The sequence below is a fragment of the Leuciscus leuciscus genome (assembly GCF_965113295.1).
Source record: "Leuciscus leuciscus genome assembly, chromosome: 16".
Lineage (NCBI taxonomy): Eukaryota > Metazoa > Chordata > Actinopteri > Cypriniformes > Leuciscidae > Leuciscus > Leuciscus leuciscus.
The window spans coordinates 25,989,465-26,009,756 of NC_138740.1; the positions used below are offsets into that span (position 1 = coordinate 25,989,465).

Genomic DNA, 20,292 nt, shown 5'->3' on the forward strand with positions numbered 1-20,292 from the left:
GCATGCAACAAGCAGACCTCTGTCTCTCTCTCTCTCTGTGTGTGTGTGTGTGTGTGTGTGTGTGTGTGTGTGTGTGTGTGTGTGTGTGTGTGTGTGTGTGTGTGTGTGTGTGTGTGTGTGTGTGTGTGTGTGTGTGTGTGTGTGTGTGTGTGTGTGTGTGTTTGTGTGTGTGTGTGTGTGTGTGTGTGTGTGTGTGTGTGTGTAAAACACTAAATGATTACTACTCATCTTGCATGTAAAGAAACTCTGATTGGTTAGTTTATTTGAATCCAAATACATTTTAAAGAAATAATCAGATGTTTATATCCATAATCTAATCTGACTGATGTTTTTGATCAAATTAAACCTTATCACATGTTTCTCTGTTTATCAGACTTTAATAAACATAAGACAAAAAGTCTAACTCCCCTACCTGTATGAAGCACAAGCCACATACTGACAGGGGGAAAATGTAATCATACTCTCACTTCTGGGTTTTTTCCCCAACGCCTCAATGATAAGTCTTAGGTTGTACCTGAGGGACATTTGTCTGGCAGGAAATAGGTGTACATGCAAATATTAGTGCTCAATATTGGGAACAGAGGTGTCTCTGTCTCATGTCTCTGCTGCCATGATGATTTTGGCTCATTCAAACATTCATGAACTTGTGCCATAAAGTGAAAAGCAAAGTCATGTAAACTTGTTTGCTCTTCCCCTGGCTGTCTCTCGCACTTGATTTAACTGGGAGAAAAACTCTTGTCTCTTAGTCAAACTAATTAGCCAAACTTTCTGCGATGAATAAACTTTAAGGCCTGGTTTTACAGACAGGGCTTAGTTTAAGCCAGGATTAGGCCATAGTTCAATAAGAACATTTAAGTAGCTTTAATAAATGTGCTTTCGAAAAAGAAAAAAAGAAAAACATTACTGGTGTGCATCTTGAAACAAAACAGTGGCACTGACATATTTAAAGATATGTCAGCTCAAGTTGCTTTAAGTTAAAACAGCTCAAATATGCATTTAGTCTGGGACTAGGTTTAAGCCTTGTTCTAACCTTAAAAAAAAATAAAAAATGTCACTTTGATCACATGCTGCAGTTTCTCAAATTCAAATATCAAATATTTTGACAAGCTAACTGGCAGAAGCATCAGAGTACATCTCGGGCCAGTTTAATATCTCCATTCAGCTCATAGGACAACCAGGAGTAATTATTTCCAACTTTCTATCATACGTTTGGTTGAAACACTGATTTTAAATCTCCATTACTACTTTCCCGTAAACTATGAAATGCTTTAATTGGAGAAACAAAAAAAGAGTGTGAAAATACTCTGTTTTGGTCAGATGTTTTCTCAAAAGAGTCCTGTGGACATTATTTTAATCAGCTTTTACAAGGTTAAAACTGTACTAAAAGATATACATTTCCCACTATTGTTTGCTTTTATTTAATTTAAAGGAGTGTCTGGATTTCCTTTATTTACCTTAAAGTATAACAAATCAACTTTACCTAATTAACTTGGCTAAGATTGCTGTTGAGCAGCACACTAAAAAAAGACAAACCCTAAATACCTTAAAGGTTCATGAAACCCTACTACACATTTTTCGAGATGTTAACAGATATGTACCGGTTGAACATCAATGAAAACAAAAATTGCACTCATTATGTTTATTATTAAGGGAAAAGTGGTAATCTTTAGTTTTTTTCTGGGCTATTTCATTCTTCCGGTTGAAAAAGCAAAGTTGAACAAACGTCAGGAAAAGTGAGGTTATTTCATAGTGGAGACTGGCTGCAGTGGCTGGAGAGTACACATTTACGCCATTAGTTTGTCCGTATTATTCATGATAATACACTCTTTTAATCCAATCACTGTGTTGTATTACACACGAGATCGTATAGCAGCAGAGAATTCAAATGTCAGACAAGACCGGTTCGCTGCTGTTCGTTCACCTCTGCCTATTTAGCTTTGCATTCATACACGTGTCATAAGTGTACCAGTACAGTAGCCCAAAAGTGTTATTTGCATTTTCCACACGATGTGTTCAGAGTTGGAGTTTGACTACCAACGTATATGAAAATATAACTGTAACAATATGTAATATGTAAAAACAACACGCAAAGTGCACGAGACCGGTTTCTGCACGGAACATCGCAAACTCGGATCAGTTGTTTCACAGCATGTTTCACAGCACCGTGTATGCACACATATGTCATGTCATCTTCAAATGAAATGTGCAAATAAGGACTCGGTGGTACGTCTGATCATGCATGCGATGACAATATGAATTTTTTCTGATACGCAGAAGACAATAACGTAGACCTAAAATTCAAAGAATTGACAAAAGAAGTAAAGTTCAGCACCACTTTATGTGTTGTTTGTTTTCATTCAGTATCTATTTTAAAAACTATTGGTTGATTAATCGGTTATCGGCCAACGTGGTCCAACCTAGTTATCATTAATCGATAAAATCCACTATCGTTTGACCTCTAGCACTGAGAAAAATGTCGATATGTAGGTCACACTTACAAAAATGGGAAATCGGTGCATCTCCAATAAAAACTAAATAGAAATGGGTTCACAAAATAAAAACTAAACAAAAAATATCAATCTGCTTAATGAAACTAATGAAAATTAAACTGATATTTATAGTAAATTTGAAAATGATATTAAAATAAAAATTATTTTAAAAGTGCAAAACTATAATAACCTTGGTGAAAACATTGCAGGATCAGTCCGACCTGGTTATGTCTAATTACTGAAAGTGAAAGAGACAGGGTGTCTGCAAAGGTTTGGGGGTCAGGCGCCTCTAACATATGGATGTCAGCTTGTATGGAGGCTGAGTGTCTGAGAGGCCAGACAACGTGCCCACTCCATTATATGAACTTGCAAAGACATTAGGCAACAACCAGAACCCCAACAAATCCCGCCACTCTGCAGACAAAACCGTCTATGGTATCAAGCCAGTGTGCCTGTGCAAAATAAAACACAAGAGCATAATCAGTCAAAAATGGTATGGTAAAAAGAAAGAACAGACTGATTTAATGAACCGACAAGACTAATTCTAGCCTGGGGACTAGACTCATTGTAGCCATTAATAAGGACATGCACACAGTAGGGAAATGAACTCTTAATAGGAGGCCTCACTAGAGAGATATGCATCACAGGCCAAATGAATTTCATTAAACCAGGTGAGGAGGGATTTGGATATGGATGCTTTTCCGTTTTTCCCTCTGCAGTTAAGCACAGGTGATGCTAAATGACCTGTAACGTTTCTGTTGATTACAGACTAATTTAAGCAGCAAAAGTTAATCAACATGCTCTATTTCAGGCTCAAACTAGATGTTTGGGTTAAATCAGGGCCTAAATTTGGCCTTTGCATGGAAACAGAGCAGCAGTGTGAAACGGTCAATAGTTCCACCTCATCATGGCATTTGAGCTTGACATTTAAACAAACATATCAAACATCGGTGAGATATGGCAAACGTCCCTGTGAAGCACTGGCACAAAGTGACATTAGTGTTGGAGAATGTCGAATCCTCATTTCCATGCACGCAATAACATGCATACAAATGCAGGAAAAAGCTTCTGAATAAAGGGAAACGTCACATTACGCCACTACTGATGACTCCTTGAGCTAAGATGGATATGATTTTTATGTACTGTTAGGCAGCCACAATTGCAGTGTTCCAAAACATAGAGGAGCCGCATATCAAAGTAGCGTTTTAAGGCATGACACGTAGGCAATGTAATTACGCTGCCACATTTAAGCCAAATTCTAAGACTGCACATCCTTTGTGCAGCGCAGTGAATAACTAAAACCAAGATGGCAAACATGATGATAGAAACATGATATTCCATTAAAGATATAAAAAAGGTATATATATAAGGTTAATGGTTTATTAAAGGTTTAATAAGGTTAACTAAATATATATTGATTTATCCAACAATAGTTTCTTTTTTTTGCATATTAGCTTCACAGAAACCACAGAGTGCATGCATGAAAGTGACTGACTCACACTATGGCGAGTCATCAAGAAAACCCTGCAAAAGTGATCTGGATTATAGCTAAGATATAGGCTACAGGAGGAGGGTGACGTGTTGGTTTAGCCATGTGTGTCTGTTTGTAATGCCATGCAGCAGCAGGCCTGGGTGAGGTCTAGCAGAAAGATGAAGCGTTGGGAAGAAGATTAATGTGCCTAGAATCCGCAGTTCATCATCTCAGGAATCCGTCTAGAAGTAGCTGGTCGGGCTAAACGCTATTCCATACTCCCAACAACGCTCCGCCGCCAAGGTCACAGCAGAGCGTAAAGATGATAGGGTGAAATCTGACCAGAACAGTGAAATGAATCCAGACAGAGGAACAAGGACAATGTACAAACACAAAGGTTTACAAAAACTGCTTAACAGAAATAATGGATTAAGGTTGGAAATTCAAATTAGTTCCCATAGCAAAGGAACTTCGGCTGACAATTAAATGTTAAAGTTATGACGTGCCAGTGAAGAGCTAAAAATTGAGTTGTGATAGTTTTGACAATTTGACAATAACTATGGCCAAAATAGCTTGGCTGCCACGGGGGAAATGGCAGAGCAAATGCTAAAAGGACAAACTCAAATGCTCTTTATCTTATATCTTAATATATCAATTTTGCTTAAAATAGCCTACTGTATTTCCTAAAAGCAACAACATGCCCAAAAGACACAAAAAATAGGCACAAAAGGCAGTGTTTTTAATCAGCATTTCCAAAATTTGCATTCTATTCAAACTAGGGCTGCAACAAACGATTATTTTGATAATCTATTAATCTGTCGATAAGGCCTATGTGTCTGATTAATCAATTAATCAGATGAAAATTCTAAATTATTATACATTAAAAATTATTATCTAATTAAAAATTTATATTAATCCATTAGTTTAAAATGTTATTCCACATACCCAGTGCTGTCCTCCAAACAATGTGTAATATAAAGCCTATGAAAACAAATATACTGAATGTATTTATGTACAGCACATAAGGAAAAAAGGGTTAAAATACAAACGTTACATTCTAAGCCTAAAAACAACTGATTACTTACTATTTTAAAGTAGAAATTAAAATGACTAAATTAAAAATGATAATAAACAAAAGCAAAAAATGTTAACTTTTACAAGGTATGGGAACACGCACATTCACTCGTCTGAACATAGTAATTATACTACATTAAAAGGATAGTTTACCCAAAAATGAAAATTATCCCATAATTGATTCACCCTCAAGCCATCCTACCTGTGTATATGACTTTCTTCTTTCAGCCAAATACAATCGGAGTTATATTTTTTTTTTAAAAATTAAAAAAAATCCTCGCTCTTCCAAGCTTTATAATGGGAATAAATGGTACCACAGATAATAAAGGCCTTTTGATGTGAAGCGGTGTGCTTTTGTAAGAAAAATATCCATATTTAAAACTTTATAAACTATAATCAATGGCTTCCGGTTTGATATGCATGTTCCCACTAGCGCTCGTTCATTGAAGTTTGACAAAACTCATAGTGTCTTTGTTTGTGCCTGGAGTGAATAGCTCCATAGAGATGTAGGATATTGTTTTGATTCTATTTCTATTTCTTCTATACAAGAGCGTCATCGCGCCGAATTATCACATTCTGTGTGAAAGGCCCTTCAGAGGCATTAAACTGCACAGGCATCTGTCAAAGCACGACAGGGCAAGATGCGGTAAACGCTTACGCTTTTGTTTGAAGCGCTTATAAGGCACTCTCACGTTTCGGACAACTTGGATCATGAACCTTTTCCACAGCAGCTCACTCTGAGTCCTCCACTATTTTCCATATGCGTTTTGTCCATAGCAATGGGTTATTCACTACTGTAAATCTACGTGACTGCTGATGGTTTCCGAGCACAGTGCAGAAAAGCGACTAATCGATAATCAAATTTGTTGGCGATTATTTTATTATCGATAATAATCGATTTTATCGATTCGTTTTTCCAGCCCTAATTCAAACTATCAAATTCGTTTCCATCTAAATGAACAACTCCACAAATTGAACACCATAACTGTAATTCAGTCAAATTTGTTTGCAGTCTAGCTGCAACCCACCCTTGAAAGAAGACAATTATCCTGTTATTTCGACTCTTTATGTGGGTGTCAAACTCTTCCTTTGGACAACAACAGCTGAATATTATCCATATAAAAATAGGACTTGGTGTAACATAAGAGGGGGTTGAGAAACATCACAAAGACAACCTAATCCTTCGAAATGAAAACAGATCTTCCTCGGCACAGAAAATCTTTACGGGGAAAAGATTGGTGTGTACTGCCAAGGACAATTCATAGTATAACAGAAACACACCAAGAATATACTCCGCTGGGTGCAATCCAGCACTAATAAAAGGAGGGAAATAAAATGCTTTTGTTCTCACTTGGAGAAATACACAAAGTCTAAATCTCTAGCCTCCCAGATGAGTGCTTACTGTCCAAAACAAAACCTTTATAATTTTGTCATAAAATGAAGACACCGAAATACATTGTGCTGCAGTTTCTGAATAATGAATGTCTAACCCAGAGATTCTGCAGTGAAATCTTCCCAGGAAAAAGGACAAGATTGCAAAATGTGACTGAAGATTGAAACACAAGTCTCATACACTAAAAGCAGAAGCGCTTGTCTCACACTCAGAAAACTATTTTAAGCTGTTGCACCTGCAGAAACATGCACTTGGCTTCAACACAAACTATTAGAAAAATGCCATGAAAACTGTGGTTAGTGGGTGTGTTGTTGTGGTTTTGTATACTACCATTTTGCTGCTCAGTTCTAAAGTATTAATATTGTGCTTAGTATAAACACATTTTACGTTATCCATAAATAACTAGGATTTGCATAATAGACTTGCCAAAATACTGCACAAGAAATCCCACAATGCAATAAGCTCACTGACTTGGCCCTCTATTTACATGCAGTGAATGATCAAGAACAATGAGTTCAATGTTTTTCACAAAATCATATTATATATAATATATAATTTCTTAATCTGATTTGACTGCCAAGACATTTTTACACAAAAGTATATTAAAAATGTAATAATGATTTATTGTCAAGATGATAAACCATTCACTGAATTAATAATGCATCTCAGTAGGGTCATGTGACAAAAAAATTTTTAATCATTATGCATTCTGTTTGGCGTGCTTTTTTATTTTTAAAATAGTATGTAACATACAGTTTATACTGTGAAGTATTCAGTACTATGTGAGTAATCCATTTCAAACACAGCCAGATAGTAATATATTGTGTTGCGTCCTGCAACTGTCTGCTAATTCAAATTAATTAAATCAATCAATCTTCTCTACAAATGTGGGACTGTTTGAATTACACAGTAAACTGAGCAAACATTTAAACACGATTAAGATGGGAGACAGAAGCAAGAGCGGAGACATGGAGTGTATAGAGTTTATGAGCCATGTCGTAAGCTTTAAAGTTCCCAGCCAAAATAAACACAAAAAAATATTTGTACAAAATAAAATAAAATACATTTCACAGAATATTTCAAAAGTCCTTTTTAAACATTTGTCCTTGCACTAAGCACTACCGACATGATACTACTGCCTGGAAATATGGCGTGAAACTGAAAGAGAAATAGAGACAGTGGCAGAAATATCTAAGCTAGAAGAATAAATCCCCCTGGCTACAAAAAGTTATTATGTCAGATTCAACCAAAAAGAGAAGGGAGAGAGTGGCCTCCAGACACAATGGTGTCCAGTTTTTCAGAGCATTCTTCATTTTGGAGCTCCTCAGGGGTGGGGATGGGTGTGTTCTGAACTCTCTGTTCTTCTTCCAGATGTTTCTTGTTGTCTAGATGAGGGGAGGGAGGAGAGGTTATACAACCGTAACTCCTCTCTCTGAGTGCAGAGAAAAGCCGGAAGATGAAGAAAAGGCCTAAGGAAGTTCACAGAGGCTAGTCAGCCTTATTTGTGCTTTTTTTTTTTACTAAACCAATGACATCCTCAGAAAAACCCCTCCTCAAGACTAAATGATTATGGAGGAAGGGTGAGTTTCATTTAGAATGCTCTATTTTACTGAGAAGGCTTTGTCTCAGATTCCATCAGATCTTCACTAGCTATTTTGTTTTTATTGTTGTTTTTCCATTCAAGTCGCTTCCTGCTGGATTCTCAATTGTTTCAGCTCTAATCCCTTCACAGCCTATTGGTTTCATTACCAGCCTGCCTTATTGCTGCCACATTTCTCAACTTTTCTCCTCCTTAATGGAAACAGCCTCTCCATAATCATACCCGCGGTTACAATGTCTTCTTCCAGCACCCAGGAAATTGCTTTTGCAGGTGCGATCCATCAAGACTGGACACATGGTCTCTTTTAACAACAAAAGCATGTTTGGGAAAACTTCTTTCATTCATTATTAATGCATCACAAAATGTTGTAAAATGATAGACATCAGTATTGAACAACTGTGACTAACCATGTCTGTGTAGTAAGATGCTCCCTTCATTTTTCTACAGGGAATCCAATTTGCTACTGAAATGAACACAGTGAATATCAAACCGGACGCTGTGCATGATCAGATAACCCATCATGCACTGTGGAGAGAGGCGATTATCTCGTGCTGGGCTGCGTGGCCTTTTCTGGGAGAGAAAATGAATCTAGGCACTAGCGTCCGTGATGATTGTTTTAAATAGAGCCTGCTGAGGAACATGAGTGGGGTAACTGCAAGCAGAAAGTACAGTGATCACATGGAATCACCTGTAAAGCATAGTTAGATGTTTATTATAGGGGTGTCCTGAGCTAGGGGTGTCCTGAGCCGGTCTCAAGGATCGCTATCTGGGCAGATTAAGTTTTTTTTAAACTAATCTGTATCGGGTATCTTAAAGGGTTAGTTCACCCAAAAATTTTAAACAGTAATTACTCATCCTCATGTTGTTTCAAGACTTTCGGTCATCTTTGGAACACAACTGAAGATATTTTTGATGAAAACTGAGAGCTTTCTCACTCCTTCATAGCCTGCTAGCGCAGCGACACACCACCTCTTTACAATTCAAACACATTTTCTATGAGTGTACACACACACCGGCAGCGCCATTCGGCGTCTGTCCGCAGCGCCCAGCTATGGCTCAGGAACCTCCTCGCCACAGAGCGCCATTTACATAGTTTTATATTAAATATACATTATATTTGTCTTAAATCGTCGTTAATTTACATACTGACTTCATCCCGTGCTGCAAGATACATTTAGTTTTACATTCATTTACAGAAATCAGCTGCATAAATGAAAATTGCTGATGATGTTATCGGATTTTCTGGTGAGATTGTCAATTAATTCAGTTTACAGACTGCAGACTCCACAACGATTGTATTTGATTGTACAGTACAATCATAACATAGTACAGACATTATCTTAAATTCATAAAAGTAAAAAAAAAAAAATTCTGAAAATGTCCTTAAACATTACCAAATTGTCGCCTGATCGAGATCGGCCTGTGACTGGCAAGTTCAGGGCACTGCACTGTCTATTATTGGTCCGAACTAATAAACGGTCCGTGAAGCATAAATGAGTAGCGCATTTTCATTCCGTTCATTTTGTTCAAAAAACAACAACAAAAAAACAGTACTGCACCATGAATATTGGGGGTGTAACGGTTCTCGGTTTAATAAAAAAAATAAACATAGGAACCGTACCATCTCAACCCACGGTTCGGCACTCACTTGCACCTCAGTTCGTCTTAAATCTGACTATAATATGGTTTGTTGAAAATAACGCATAAAACAGACAGACTCACGCTAATGTACGTTTCTGTCGATGGATACACATTCTGGCTTCCCAATACATTTCAACAGCGATGATCAAAAAAAACGTAGACAAAACAATGGGAGACTTTGTTCAATGGGAGTGCCGTACGCTCTAATATGATCAGTCATTTACGCCGTCATCACCCGGGTGTTGATAGCACGCGAGCGCAGGTGAGATCTGAACAGCACACATTGCTATCTGTGTTTAAACTAAACTCATTTAAGCCCTGTCAATTTAAACATTCAAGTGCAAGAAGACGCAAATGAGAACTTGCGTGCACGCTGTTAGAAGAATTGTGTGCACACTCATCCGAAGCGCACACACAGAAAGCCGCGGATATAGAGTGCAAATATAGAGTATAATAGAGCACATATAGGGTTAATCTCTATATAAAGCATACAGACTATATTAAAGCCACAGAAAGACAATGTGTTTGAATTTTAAAGAACTAAAAGTTATTTTTTAAACATAAGATAAGTAGCGTTTCAGAAAACAATCTGTTTAGTTCCCACTTCCATCCATCCATCCATATTCTTCCGCTTATCCGGGGCCGGGTCGCGGGAGCAGCAGTCTAAGCAGGGATGCCCAGACCTCCCTCTCCCTAGACACTTCCTCCAGCTCCTCCGGGGGGACACCGAGGCGTTCCCAGGCCAGCTGGGAGACATAGTCCCTCCAGCGTGTCCTAGGTCTTTCCCCGGGGCCTCCTCCAGGTGGGACATGCCCAGAACACCTTCCCGGGAAGGCGACCAGTAGGCATCCGGAAAAGTTGCCCGAGCCACCTCAGCTGGCCCCTCTCGATGTGGAGGAGCAGTGGCTCTACTCTGAGCTCCTCCCGAGTGACCGAGCTTCTCACCCTATCTCTAAGTGATCGCCCAGCCACCCTGCGGAGAAAGCTCATTTCGGCCACCTGTATCCAGGATCTTGTCCTTTCGGTCATGACCCACAGCTCATGACCATAGGTGAGAGTAGGAACGTAGATTGACCGGTAAATCGAGAGCTTCGCCTTGCGGCTCAGCTCTTTCTTCACCACGACAGACCGGTACATCGACTGCATTACTGCAGAAGCTGCACCGATCCGTCTGTCAATCTCCCGTTCCATCCTTCCCTCACTCCTGAACAAGACCCCAAGATACTTGAACTCCTCCACTTGAGGCAGGAACTCTCCACCAACCTGAAGTGGGCAAGCCACCCTTTTCCGACTGAGAACCATGGCCTCGGATTTGGAGGCGCTGATTCTCATCCCAGCCGCTTCACACTCGGCTTATTCCAAAAAAGTGCTAAACAAGTTCAATTAAATTTAATGAAGTGAGAGCTATAAATATATAGAATTTGTTAGCGGACATAACAGTTCTTTTTTTTTGGTGTGCCCGGCTCTATTTTGAGCTCAGTTTAACAGATTGCCACTAATCCAGAGTCTGCTCAGAGGGAAGCAACAAGGGGAAGGGTGGAAACGATACACAGCTTCCTGTTTGCATGATTAACGAGCGTGCCAGTTGGGGATAAGATCAATACACAGAAGCCTTTTACAGGACTCTCTAATGTTGCAATTTCTACTTCTGCGCCGCCGCTCCTCCTCCTGTTCCAAAGCCATTTTATGAGATATGATCAATTCTGGTCAGTAATGGGATATTAGTTAGCTTTGTGTTGGTGGGGGGGAAAAAAACCAAAATGTTACTTAATAGGCATTGCACAGGAACCATGTCTCTAGAGACAATCATATCTGTGATGTTGTTGATAGAGATATTAGAAAATATTAAGAAGCTTATCATCATACACAGTGAGGTGCTGGCAGGAGGAAGTGATGGGAGGGAGTATGTTTATAAAAGAAGGAGAGGATAGTTTCCTTCTCCTCGCCACACCATACTGATGGTTATCTCCACCCCAGTCAGAAAATAAAATCAATCAGCAGCAAATACTAACGAGTCGGTTCCAGCAGGATTTCGCTTTTTTTTTTCTGTGTGATTTTTTTCTATCAAAATGACTGATTTTGTGGTGGCAATTTCCCCAAAAATGTTTACCACATTTACAAGATTATATATAATGTTATTTGCTCAATAGTCATACATGGCACAGAGGGAAAACAAACTGCATAAATATTGTTTATTTTGGTCTCTTAGCAAATTCTGATACATTTTAACTTTTAAAACAACTTTTCAGGCTTGGAAAGGGGGATGGTGAGTGTGGTCCACAGCCTTATTACACAAGTCTTCACAAATCTGAAATAGCGCATTGTTCCGAATATAAGAATGTTTTTTTTCTAAGAAATACATCTGAAAAAAACGAGTTTGTCTTATATTCAGGGTCGTATTATATTCTGAACAATATGGTAATGATAATAATAATTGTTATTGTGGTTGTTTTAGCTAGGTAGGCTAGAGTAACTGTGTACATCGGCCTTTAATAACATGATCACTTGTAATTAAAAAGTCCTCAATTAATAAATAATCAAGTAAACATTCAGTAATAAAATTAGAACAAAGAAAATGATAATAGGATAAACAAATGTAACAAAAAGATACAGATAGAAACAATGCTTTAAGTTTAAGTAGCCTACTGTTTTGTTTCTCCTGTTGTTGTTGTTTGATTAAAATTAACAAAACAGACAGCAGTGTGTAGGCTATATTAGGTTGCTATCACTTTAAGACCTACAGTAATGCACGGATCCAATACTGACACACGTCCCAAACCGTTTTCTCTTTGTTAACTTGAGACATAACCGCCAAGACAGGAAATATAAACACAATTATGTGTGCATTTGACTGTTGAAGCGCAATAAGAGAAAGTGAGCACAATTCAGTATTTGCAAGGTGACAGGCAAAATGCGCACAGACAGAACTAGAAGTGATGCTGCTGTGGTATGCCGTTTCAGTTTTACAGAGCGTGCAGAGCACCATTTTATTCGGTCTCAGTTTATAAAATTTCCGAACTTTAGATAGGGCTCAATATTTTTGTAATAACGACAAATTTTCAGCATGCCCGGGAGTCTGAGCCGCCATCACTGGGGATGAACATAAACAGAGCAACTAATAATCAATTACTTCAATGCGTCGTTCCAGCCCTACAAGAGAGAAATGTGGGAATGTGAAAAAAAGAGTCTTTTGAGCATTAGCAGCAACATCCTGGGGCAGGAATCAGAAACGCTTAGGGGCTGGAGACTTCATCTGAAGATGAGACAATATGAAAAGACAGGTTGAAAGTTGGCAATAAGTATATACAGAAGACAATGATGTATGAAGATGTTGCCAGCCAAAAAAAAAAGAAGCAGCAGCAGCCATCTGTTTGTTGTGCCTTACTGCCCTTCCACTCATATGGGTGCTGAGTGCCCATGCTCGGCTCAATGCGCTCTGAAAATCAGGACTGATTCCCCGGCTCATCTGTGTTAATATTCCACAACAAACTGCTCACAGATGGAGCATTTAGGAACATAAGCTCCCTGTGTGGGTTCCTCTTTACTTCATTTCTCATCACTTGTGATGGAGTTGCTGTCTCAAAACCCTGCAGGGATTCTGTTTCCTCCTGGCTATGCTGAGTTTGAAAGGCCACCAAATGATGTTGATGTTAAAATTATAAATAATTTGCAGAGAGAGAGAGAGAGAGAGAGAGAGAGAGAGAGAGAGAGAGAGAGAGAGAGAGAGAGAGAGAGAGAGAGAGAGAGAGAGAGAGAGAGAGAGAGAGAGAGAGAGAGAGAGAGAGAGAGAGAGAGAGAGAGAGAGAGAGAGAGAGAGAGAGAGAGAGAGAGAGAGAGAGAGAGTGTTCAGTCTCTCAATTATCATTCACCCTCCCTGGGTCCCACTTTTATAGCTGTTAAGAGTCACTCTTATAATAAGCCATTGCTTATGTATAATGTTGTTATGGAATTTTATTACTCCAATATCAAGGACGGTCCAACAAACATAAATAAATCTTATGCAGACATCCTGTTGATTGCTACCACACTCTCGGATTTCCTACAGCCATTCTCTTGGATATGAATTAATCTGAATGGTTTCATATATCTTGCATCTTTCATCATGATCCTCCCTCTAAACAACAGCAATTTGGCCTAGGAGAGCTACCGTGAATTGCAATAATATCCTCTCATGAGCTCGGGCGACATAAGATCAATCTATCAAGCTGAAATATATGGGTCAAGCCTGGGCTCCTAAACATGTCAGGTCATGGTGTGAGGTCTTGCTTAATCCTTGTGAACTCACTGCTTTCTCTGTTGCTTAATAAAGGGTCTCCCTGAAGAATGAACAGGAACCAGCGAGTAAACCGTTCCATGCATTCCAACGGACTAAGACAGATCACAAAAGCACAGAGACATGAAAGATCAAGCCCTGACAACCACAGACCAGCAGTGTGTTTCTCTAACCTTTCGTCTTTTGTCTGCAAATAAAGTAGATGTGTGCATATAGTAATTTAATTGAGTAGTCTCATATTTCAATCCCATTCACTTTCTTTGAAGCAGCTGGTCACAGATGCGTGATACAGGAAGTGTCCCTAACAAGCTCTATTGATGAAATTACCTGCACCCAGCTGCCAGGGGTCAAAGTTCAGAGAAAGGCCATGCTTATAGATTAAATTAACCTAGTAAGAGAGAAAGGCTGACCTCACAACACAGCCAGCTCTCCACTTCAGAAAGGCTGGTACTGAATTTGAATTTTGGAGCTTCCCTTCTGAAATGTCAGGCTCTGTTCTGTGTACAGTTTTGTAAATTGAGTACCACAATTAAATCCAAATTAATCCTGACATGCTGATGGTCTTTTCAGCATTCACTTAAGAGCTAACAGCAATGACGCCTGCTTCCAAACATTACAGTTGCTCACCCTGTCATTATGCCATCTCCATTCACTTCTGTCTCAGACAGAGTTTAATTATCAAAACCCATATTCTCTATTGTGAAAGCAAAGCATGATTAGTGTGATGATGGTTTCTGTTAGTGTATTTAATCTTCATGTTGCTCTTTCAGCTTGTTCACTCAAATCCACAATAATAATAAAAAAAAGAATCAGGATCCAGCACAAAGAGACTTCCAACAGATGCCAGAGGCCAGAAAGTGTGGTCAATGTCTGCAAACAGAAGTAACTTGTATGAGATTGTGGCTGAAGGAGCAAGCAAAAGGGAGCGAGAGAGGAAGGGAAGGAAGGAGGGAGGGAGGGGGGGGGGGGGTTAGAAGTAATAAATCAGAACGAAATCTCAAAGATGAAACCCATTATCCTTCCAGCAGAAATACAAGAGTTATGAGAATGAACGCATCTAAAAACAGAGCTAAAATGAATAGGCTGTTAAAGGCAAATGGGGAGTACAATAAAATGCATTAAAGTACTACAGTGAGCAATGGCTCGTCTTACTCTTTCTCCCTTCCCCGCGTACGTGCTGAAAGACAGGCTGAATTTTCTAAGAGGAAACAACAGACATTGCTAACTCCCTAAAGCCCTGAAGAGAAAGGGGGCAGACCTCGATGTTATGACTGAAATCCCTAGACTGTCCCCAGGCCAAGCTGGAGGTGATGGGAAACTACACACAGGTATTGAAAGAAAGTACACACACACATTCTCACTACTGGCGCCTGAATCATCTCTAAGGTATTAGTTGCTACCAAACACCTGAGGTAAATAAAAGTAAAAAAAAAAAATTTAAAAAAAAAAAGTAAGAATAAACCAGACTTCAAAAATTCAAAAACCGACAGAGCTATGTATGTCAGACAGAGCCAGAAGAAATGTCCCAACGCTCCTCTTGGGACCTCTGATCCACCTCAACATATTGTGCTCATGACCAAACCCATGTGCAACTCATCAAAAGGCAAAAATATGTAACATTATAATATCACTAACAAATTATTCAGCCTAAATAGAGAAATACACAATCCACATAATATCAGTGCATAATGATAGAACTTCACAATTATTTTAAAAGGGATAGTTCACCCAAAAATGAAATTTGGATCATCATTATGTATTAATTTCATTCAAAACAAGGACTGTTTATAGTGACTATTTACCGTCAAGCTCTAACAAAGATAAAAAATAAATAAAAAAAACACTAAAAGAAAAGAGCATATCAGAGCAGCATAGCATTCTACTACATCCAGCCCGCATCTACATCCAGATTTAAAAAATAAAGCTTTGCAATCACTGATGGCAAAATGGTACTTTATATTAATTAAACATGATGTGCTGTTTTGGAAGATGATCTTGAATAGGACGCGACTTGGGTCTGTCTCTCAACCTCACACAATAGTCTGTTCTCACGAACAGCTTCAGAAGACATTCAATTTAGCACAAATATGGACTAGCCTATTTTATGACACTTTTATGGTGGGCTTCTGCTAAAAAGATTCCGGAAAAAAAGAAAGGTTTTTTTTTTTTTTTTGCAAAATAAAAATAGCATTTTCATTTTTAGGTGAATTAATCTAATAAAACAACTTTCATGTCAGACACCAGTAGTAATCTAGCATTCTTCTCAAAATACACAAGAGCTAATTTGAAGAGAACTCATCCCTTGAGAGGGGATCAAATCCTTTGCATTCCACAGACAAATAAAACATTCATGGGAATGTGATGTAAGCAATTATGATTTGAGAGAGAGGAAAAGCATCTCTCTGTGTGGCTGACACCAACAGTACTGACACTTGGGCCTTACTTGTTATTACACATTCTTTGCATGTACAATGCCTAAGCGCTTGCACAGTAACATTCTTTTCGGAAACACTTGTCTATTAACTAACGCCTAAGGCTGTCCTTCCAAAATTTACCAGTACAATGGGTGTTTATGAGTGATAGCCCGCTCAAACACAAGAACCTGATTATGAAAAAGGCCTTCTGCACTAAAATGAGGAACATGTGAGGCATGCAGAACAGCAGAAGCTTCAGTATCGATGGACATCCACCACAAACAGCCCACATAATCACTTCATCCTGATTTAATGGAGGTAGTAAATTAACAACCACTGTGTATCAAAGCACACCGTGACCTTTGCTGCGTATAAATCACAGCTTCCATTGTGCTGCCAGATCTCCCTTTCAAACAATTTGTCACAACGTAATACCACACAAAACCCTACCATGCTGGGGAAGCTATGGTTGTGGGAGGATGAAAGGTCTGCCTCAGCAAATAGCAGCTAAAACAAAAGCCTACAAGTGCTAGGTGAAACAACTATACAGTCATATGACAACATCTGTACAGGTATAAATCATGCCATGGTAAAAGTCAACAAAAGAGAAGCTTTAAGGTTTACCACCAAAATAAAGGCTAGATGGTTTAATATTTGCAAATGAAGAAATTAAAACAGCCATAACTAAGTACGGCTGTCACGGTTCCTTGATTCAATTCGAGTGAATTGCATTTTGCCCATGTCGATTAACCGGCAAAACCGGCAGAATCCATGAACCGCATTATTAGACCGTTTTCAAAGGCTGCACAATATATTAAAACCATTTAAAAATCATAATATAGCATAGTGCTATTGTAGAATTACAAAAGCCCTATTCGCACTGGATTAGTATTAAAAAAAACTGCAGTGTCAATCAACAGTCATGGGAGGGGCTTGTGCAAAAGTACGTCACACTGCACCGAATCTGAGAACCACGGCTTGTTCTGATTATTATGCTTATGATAATGGGGATTTTTAAAAAAGCACTAGGTGAATTTTTATCATTATAGGGTGGTTGTACAGTACACACACTACCAACACACATTTATGTTCAAACACCATGTAAAAGTGAATTTTGCATAATAGGTGCCCTTTAAATGTATATATGTGCTGCGGGTTTCAGGGTAATAATGTGCATTTGTAAACACATAACCTAAAAAGTCTGACACCCTTTGTGTTTATATGCATATCTCAAATAAAAATCCAACATTGCAGATATTAACTACTGAAATGCACAACTAACACCAGTGCTGTAGATTTGTATAACAAGTCATATCTTGATCAGATTTAGAAAAGGATTGGCTGTTGTATAAATGTAGTCATCTGTCCCTAGTGAGTTTGGGTTGCTTATAACATTCACCTGAACACAATGGTCGCCATTTCACCAGATTTGTAACATAAATAGCCTAATTTATAAACCAACACCAACACAGAAGAATACATCAATATGTTTCTAAATATCATATGCCAAGTGTTGTTCAAAATAAAAGTTTACCCTTGCTCTGAGTTCGCATGTTTTGATGTCCACGTGTTGTTGTTCAAGAAATGACAGTGGCTGTAGCATTGTGTTAACTTCCCAAAAGTATTTGCCAGCTCCCCATAAATCTGTAAAACACCGCAGTAAGCTGCAAGACCATGATGCTAAATTCAGTCCAGAACCCCAGATTTAGAAGCAAAAATATAAAAAAAATGTAATGTACTGAATTTTATAACAGTAGGCACACCAATGCAAATCTCAATCACACCACATGTAAACTATATGACATATAGGGTTTATTTTCTGGACATAATAAACCCAATTCAGTAATACTGTCGAGACATGCTGCTAAAGAGGTGGGAGACACAGTGGGACGCATGTTCAAAACCCCTCAAAACAGTCAACACTTAGTCTTAGGCTACATCATGCTTCTCTGCATAGTCACATTTACTGGTAGGAACTGCTGTTGCCACACATTCCTTCACAAAGAGCACTGGCTGAAAGCCACATTCCTGAAACCCGCGAAGAACTTGCTGCTTTTCCTGGTTTATGTTTACAGAGATAAGAGCCTTGGCCCTCCCTTAACATTAACCTTTAAACTCTGCACAGCCTTAGATGCTTGCGTTCAAACGATCAAGCTTATACATTCACAGTATGCACAGTACTTCAACAGGATGTTCAACTATAAATACCTACATGACATTATCTAAGGACAGTTTAAAAGACACCTGTGTGCAGTGCATCCTAACTGTTTGCTGTTTGTGAGACCCTAAAAAATACTTGAGACTTTACGTGTGTGCAGTTATACATAATATCTTAAACTATGATAATGACACTATAAAACATAACAATAGGTTTAGGTTAATAAACCCATTTTCGATTAATCGATTAGTTTTATTAGTGATTGCTCAGACACGCCAAAATGCTCGACAACGACCCCTGTTGGTAAGAATCAGAGTAGCAACCTATGAGAACAATACTGCACATTCTCCATTCTCCTGCTGTCAATACTATCATCAATCCTCCCTCAAATGTGACAAGCATTAAAAACACAGACATAAACATTAACTTACCTGTGACATCTGAGGCCTGAAGTTGATCTGCTTTAGGTCCACGGATCCAGGAGACAGATTGTGCAGGATCTGGCACAGGAGCACCCCATCTCTGAGCGCCTGGGCCAGGTCGAACACGACCGCTGAGGGCCAAACAACCCGGTGGTTCGGGGGCAAAACCTTACAGTCTATCAACCAGCGACCGCACTGCCTCCACTCCTCCATATTGACAGAAATGGAGCAGAATAATGGCAAAAATAAAAACTAGAAATCTCGCAGCCTGGCGCACGCAAATAAAATAAAAAAAAAGTGTCAAGATAAAGCTGACGTGAAATTATCCCAGTTCCTCTCTGCAGTCCAAAGGGCACTAAACTGCCTAAGGTCAATTATGTGGGAATGGTTTTTCCCAGGATACACGCTTAACAACTTTTTTAACGAATTAAATCCAGCTGGTTTGAGATTGAGTGCTACTAACAGCTCGGCATGTTGCAATATAGAGCTATTTTAGAATTTGTATTACGAAATTATTTCACTTATTGAGATAAATTATAGGTAAACTCCAATAAATGACGTGCAGTAACGTTAAGTAAAGAGCTAATATACGATTGAGATGTGTTTTCCCCTCAGAGAATCAGTCGAGTTTCCTCTTCTTCATCATGGACTGACATATTTGGCTCTGCAAACGCGTCCTGTCACAGCAAAAAAATGTCTCTCCCAGGACAACAATAGATATTTTCCTTAACAAGAAATGCTGGGAAAGCCTGCAAAGCAGCTGCTACCCGCAATTTCGGACGGTTTATCAAAGTTCTACCGTTAAATGAAGGAATAAATCCATGGTTTTCAGTCTTCAGTAGATAGCTCCTCAAAAGCTCTCGCGCACCAGGCGGGATGTGATCTAAATAACGTCCAACTCCAGACAGAATTCGGTCCAAACTTGTTTTTAAAACTTCTTGAGTAAAATATCACAACCGTCCGTGAAACGCACAAACTCTGGCGTATTTGACACGAAAACTGTTGTCCGTCCCGCTCCTTTTGCTTCCACGGATAGAGGAACGCCGCGAGGGCTTGCTGCTGGACATTCGTCCGTTGAGTCGCGATGGTTTTTCGATGGTTTCTCAGTTCATCTCAGTGTAGATGGCTGGAGTGTTTTGATTTCTCCGCTCGCGTGAAGTGTGAACGCGTGAGCGCGCGCAGCAGCAGGAGAAAGGGCGCGCGGTGGTGAGATCGCATCTGGGTTCCGGTCGCGCTCGTTCACGTGTGAGGAGGAGGAGAGGGTCGGTCTCACTAAATTAGCCTTTTTTATTATGTAGGAAATTCTGGAGACATCACAATAAATATGAGCATGTAAAGAACATTTATATTTAGCTTG

General features: G+C 39.1%; 1 protein-coding gene and 1 long non-coding RNA gene across 4 annotated transcripts in view; both read right to left on the minus strand.

Annotated features, from left to right (window-relative positions):
- Positions 1-20,180, minus strand: part of vav2 (vav 2 guanine nucleotide exchange factor) — a 200,156-nt gene extending 179,976 nt beyond the window's left edge. Inside the window, exon 1 of one of the 3 annotated variants that reach the window (XM_082141917.1) lies at positions 18,945-20,180. In XM_082141917.1, the coding sequence (XP_081998043.1) occupies positions 18,945-19,148 (204 nt within the window). In that variant the 5' untranslated portion in view covers positions 19,149-20,180. The remainder of the gene's footprint in view (positions 1-18,944) is intronic. The other 2 variants (XM_082141916.1, XM_082141915.1) reach the window with 2 other exon arrangements.
- On the minus strand, positions 89-5,279 carry LOC309478372. The gene is made up of 2 exons (XR_014198952.1): positions 2,292-5,279; positions 89-1,076 (listed from the first exon to the last, which is right to left on the minus strand). It is a non-coding gene; the product is annotated as an uncharacterized lncRNA (long non-coding RNA).
- Positions 20,181-20,292: the final 112 nt, after the last annotated feature.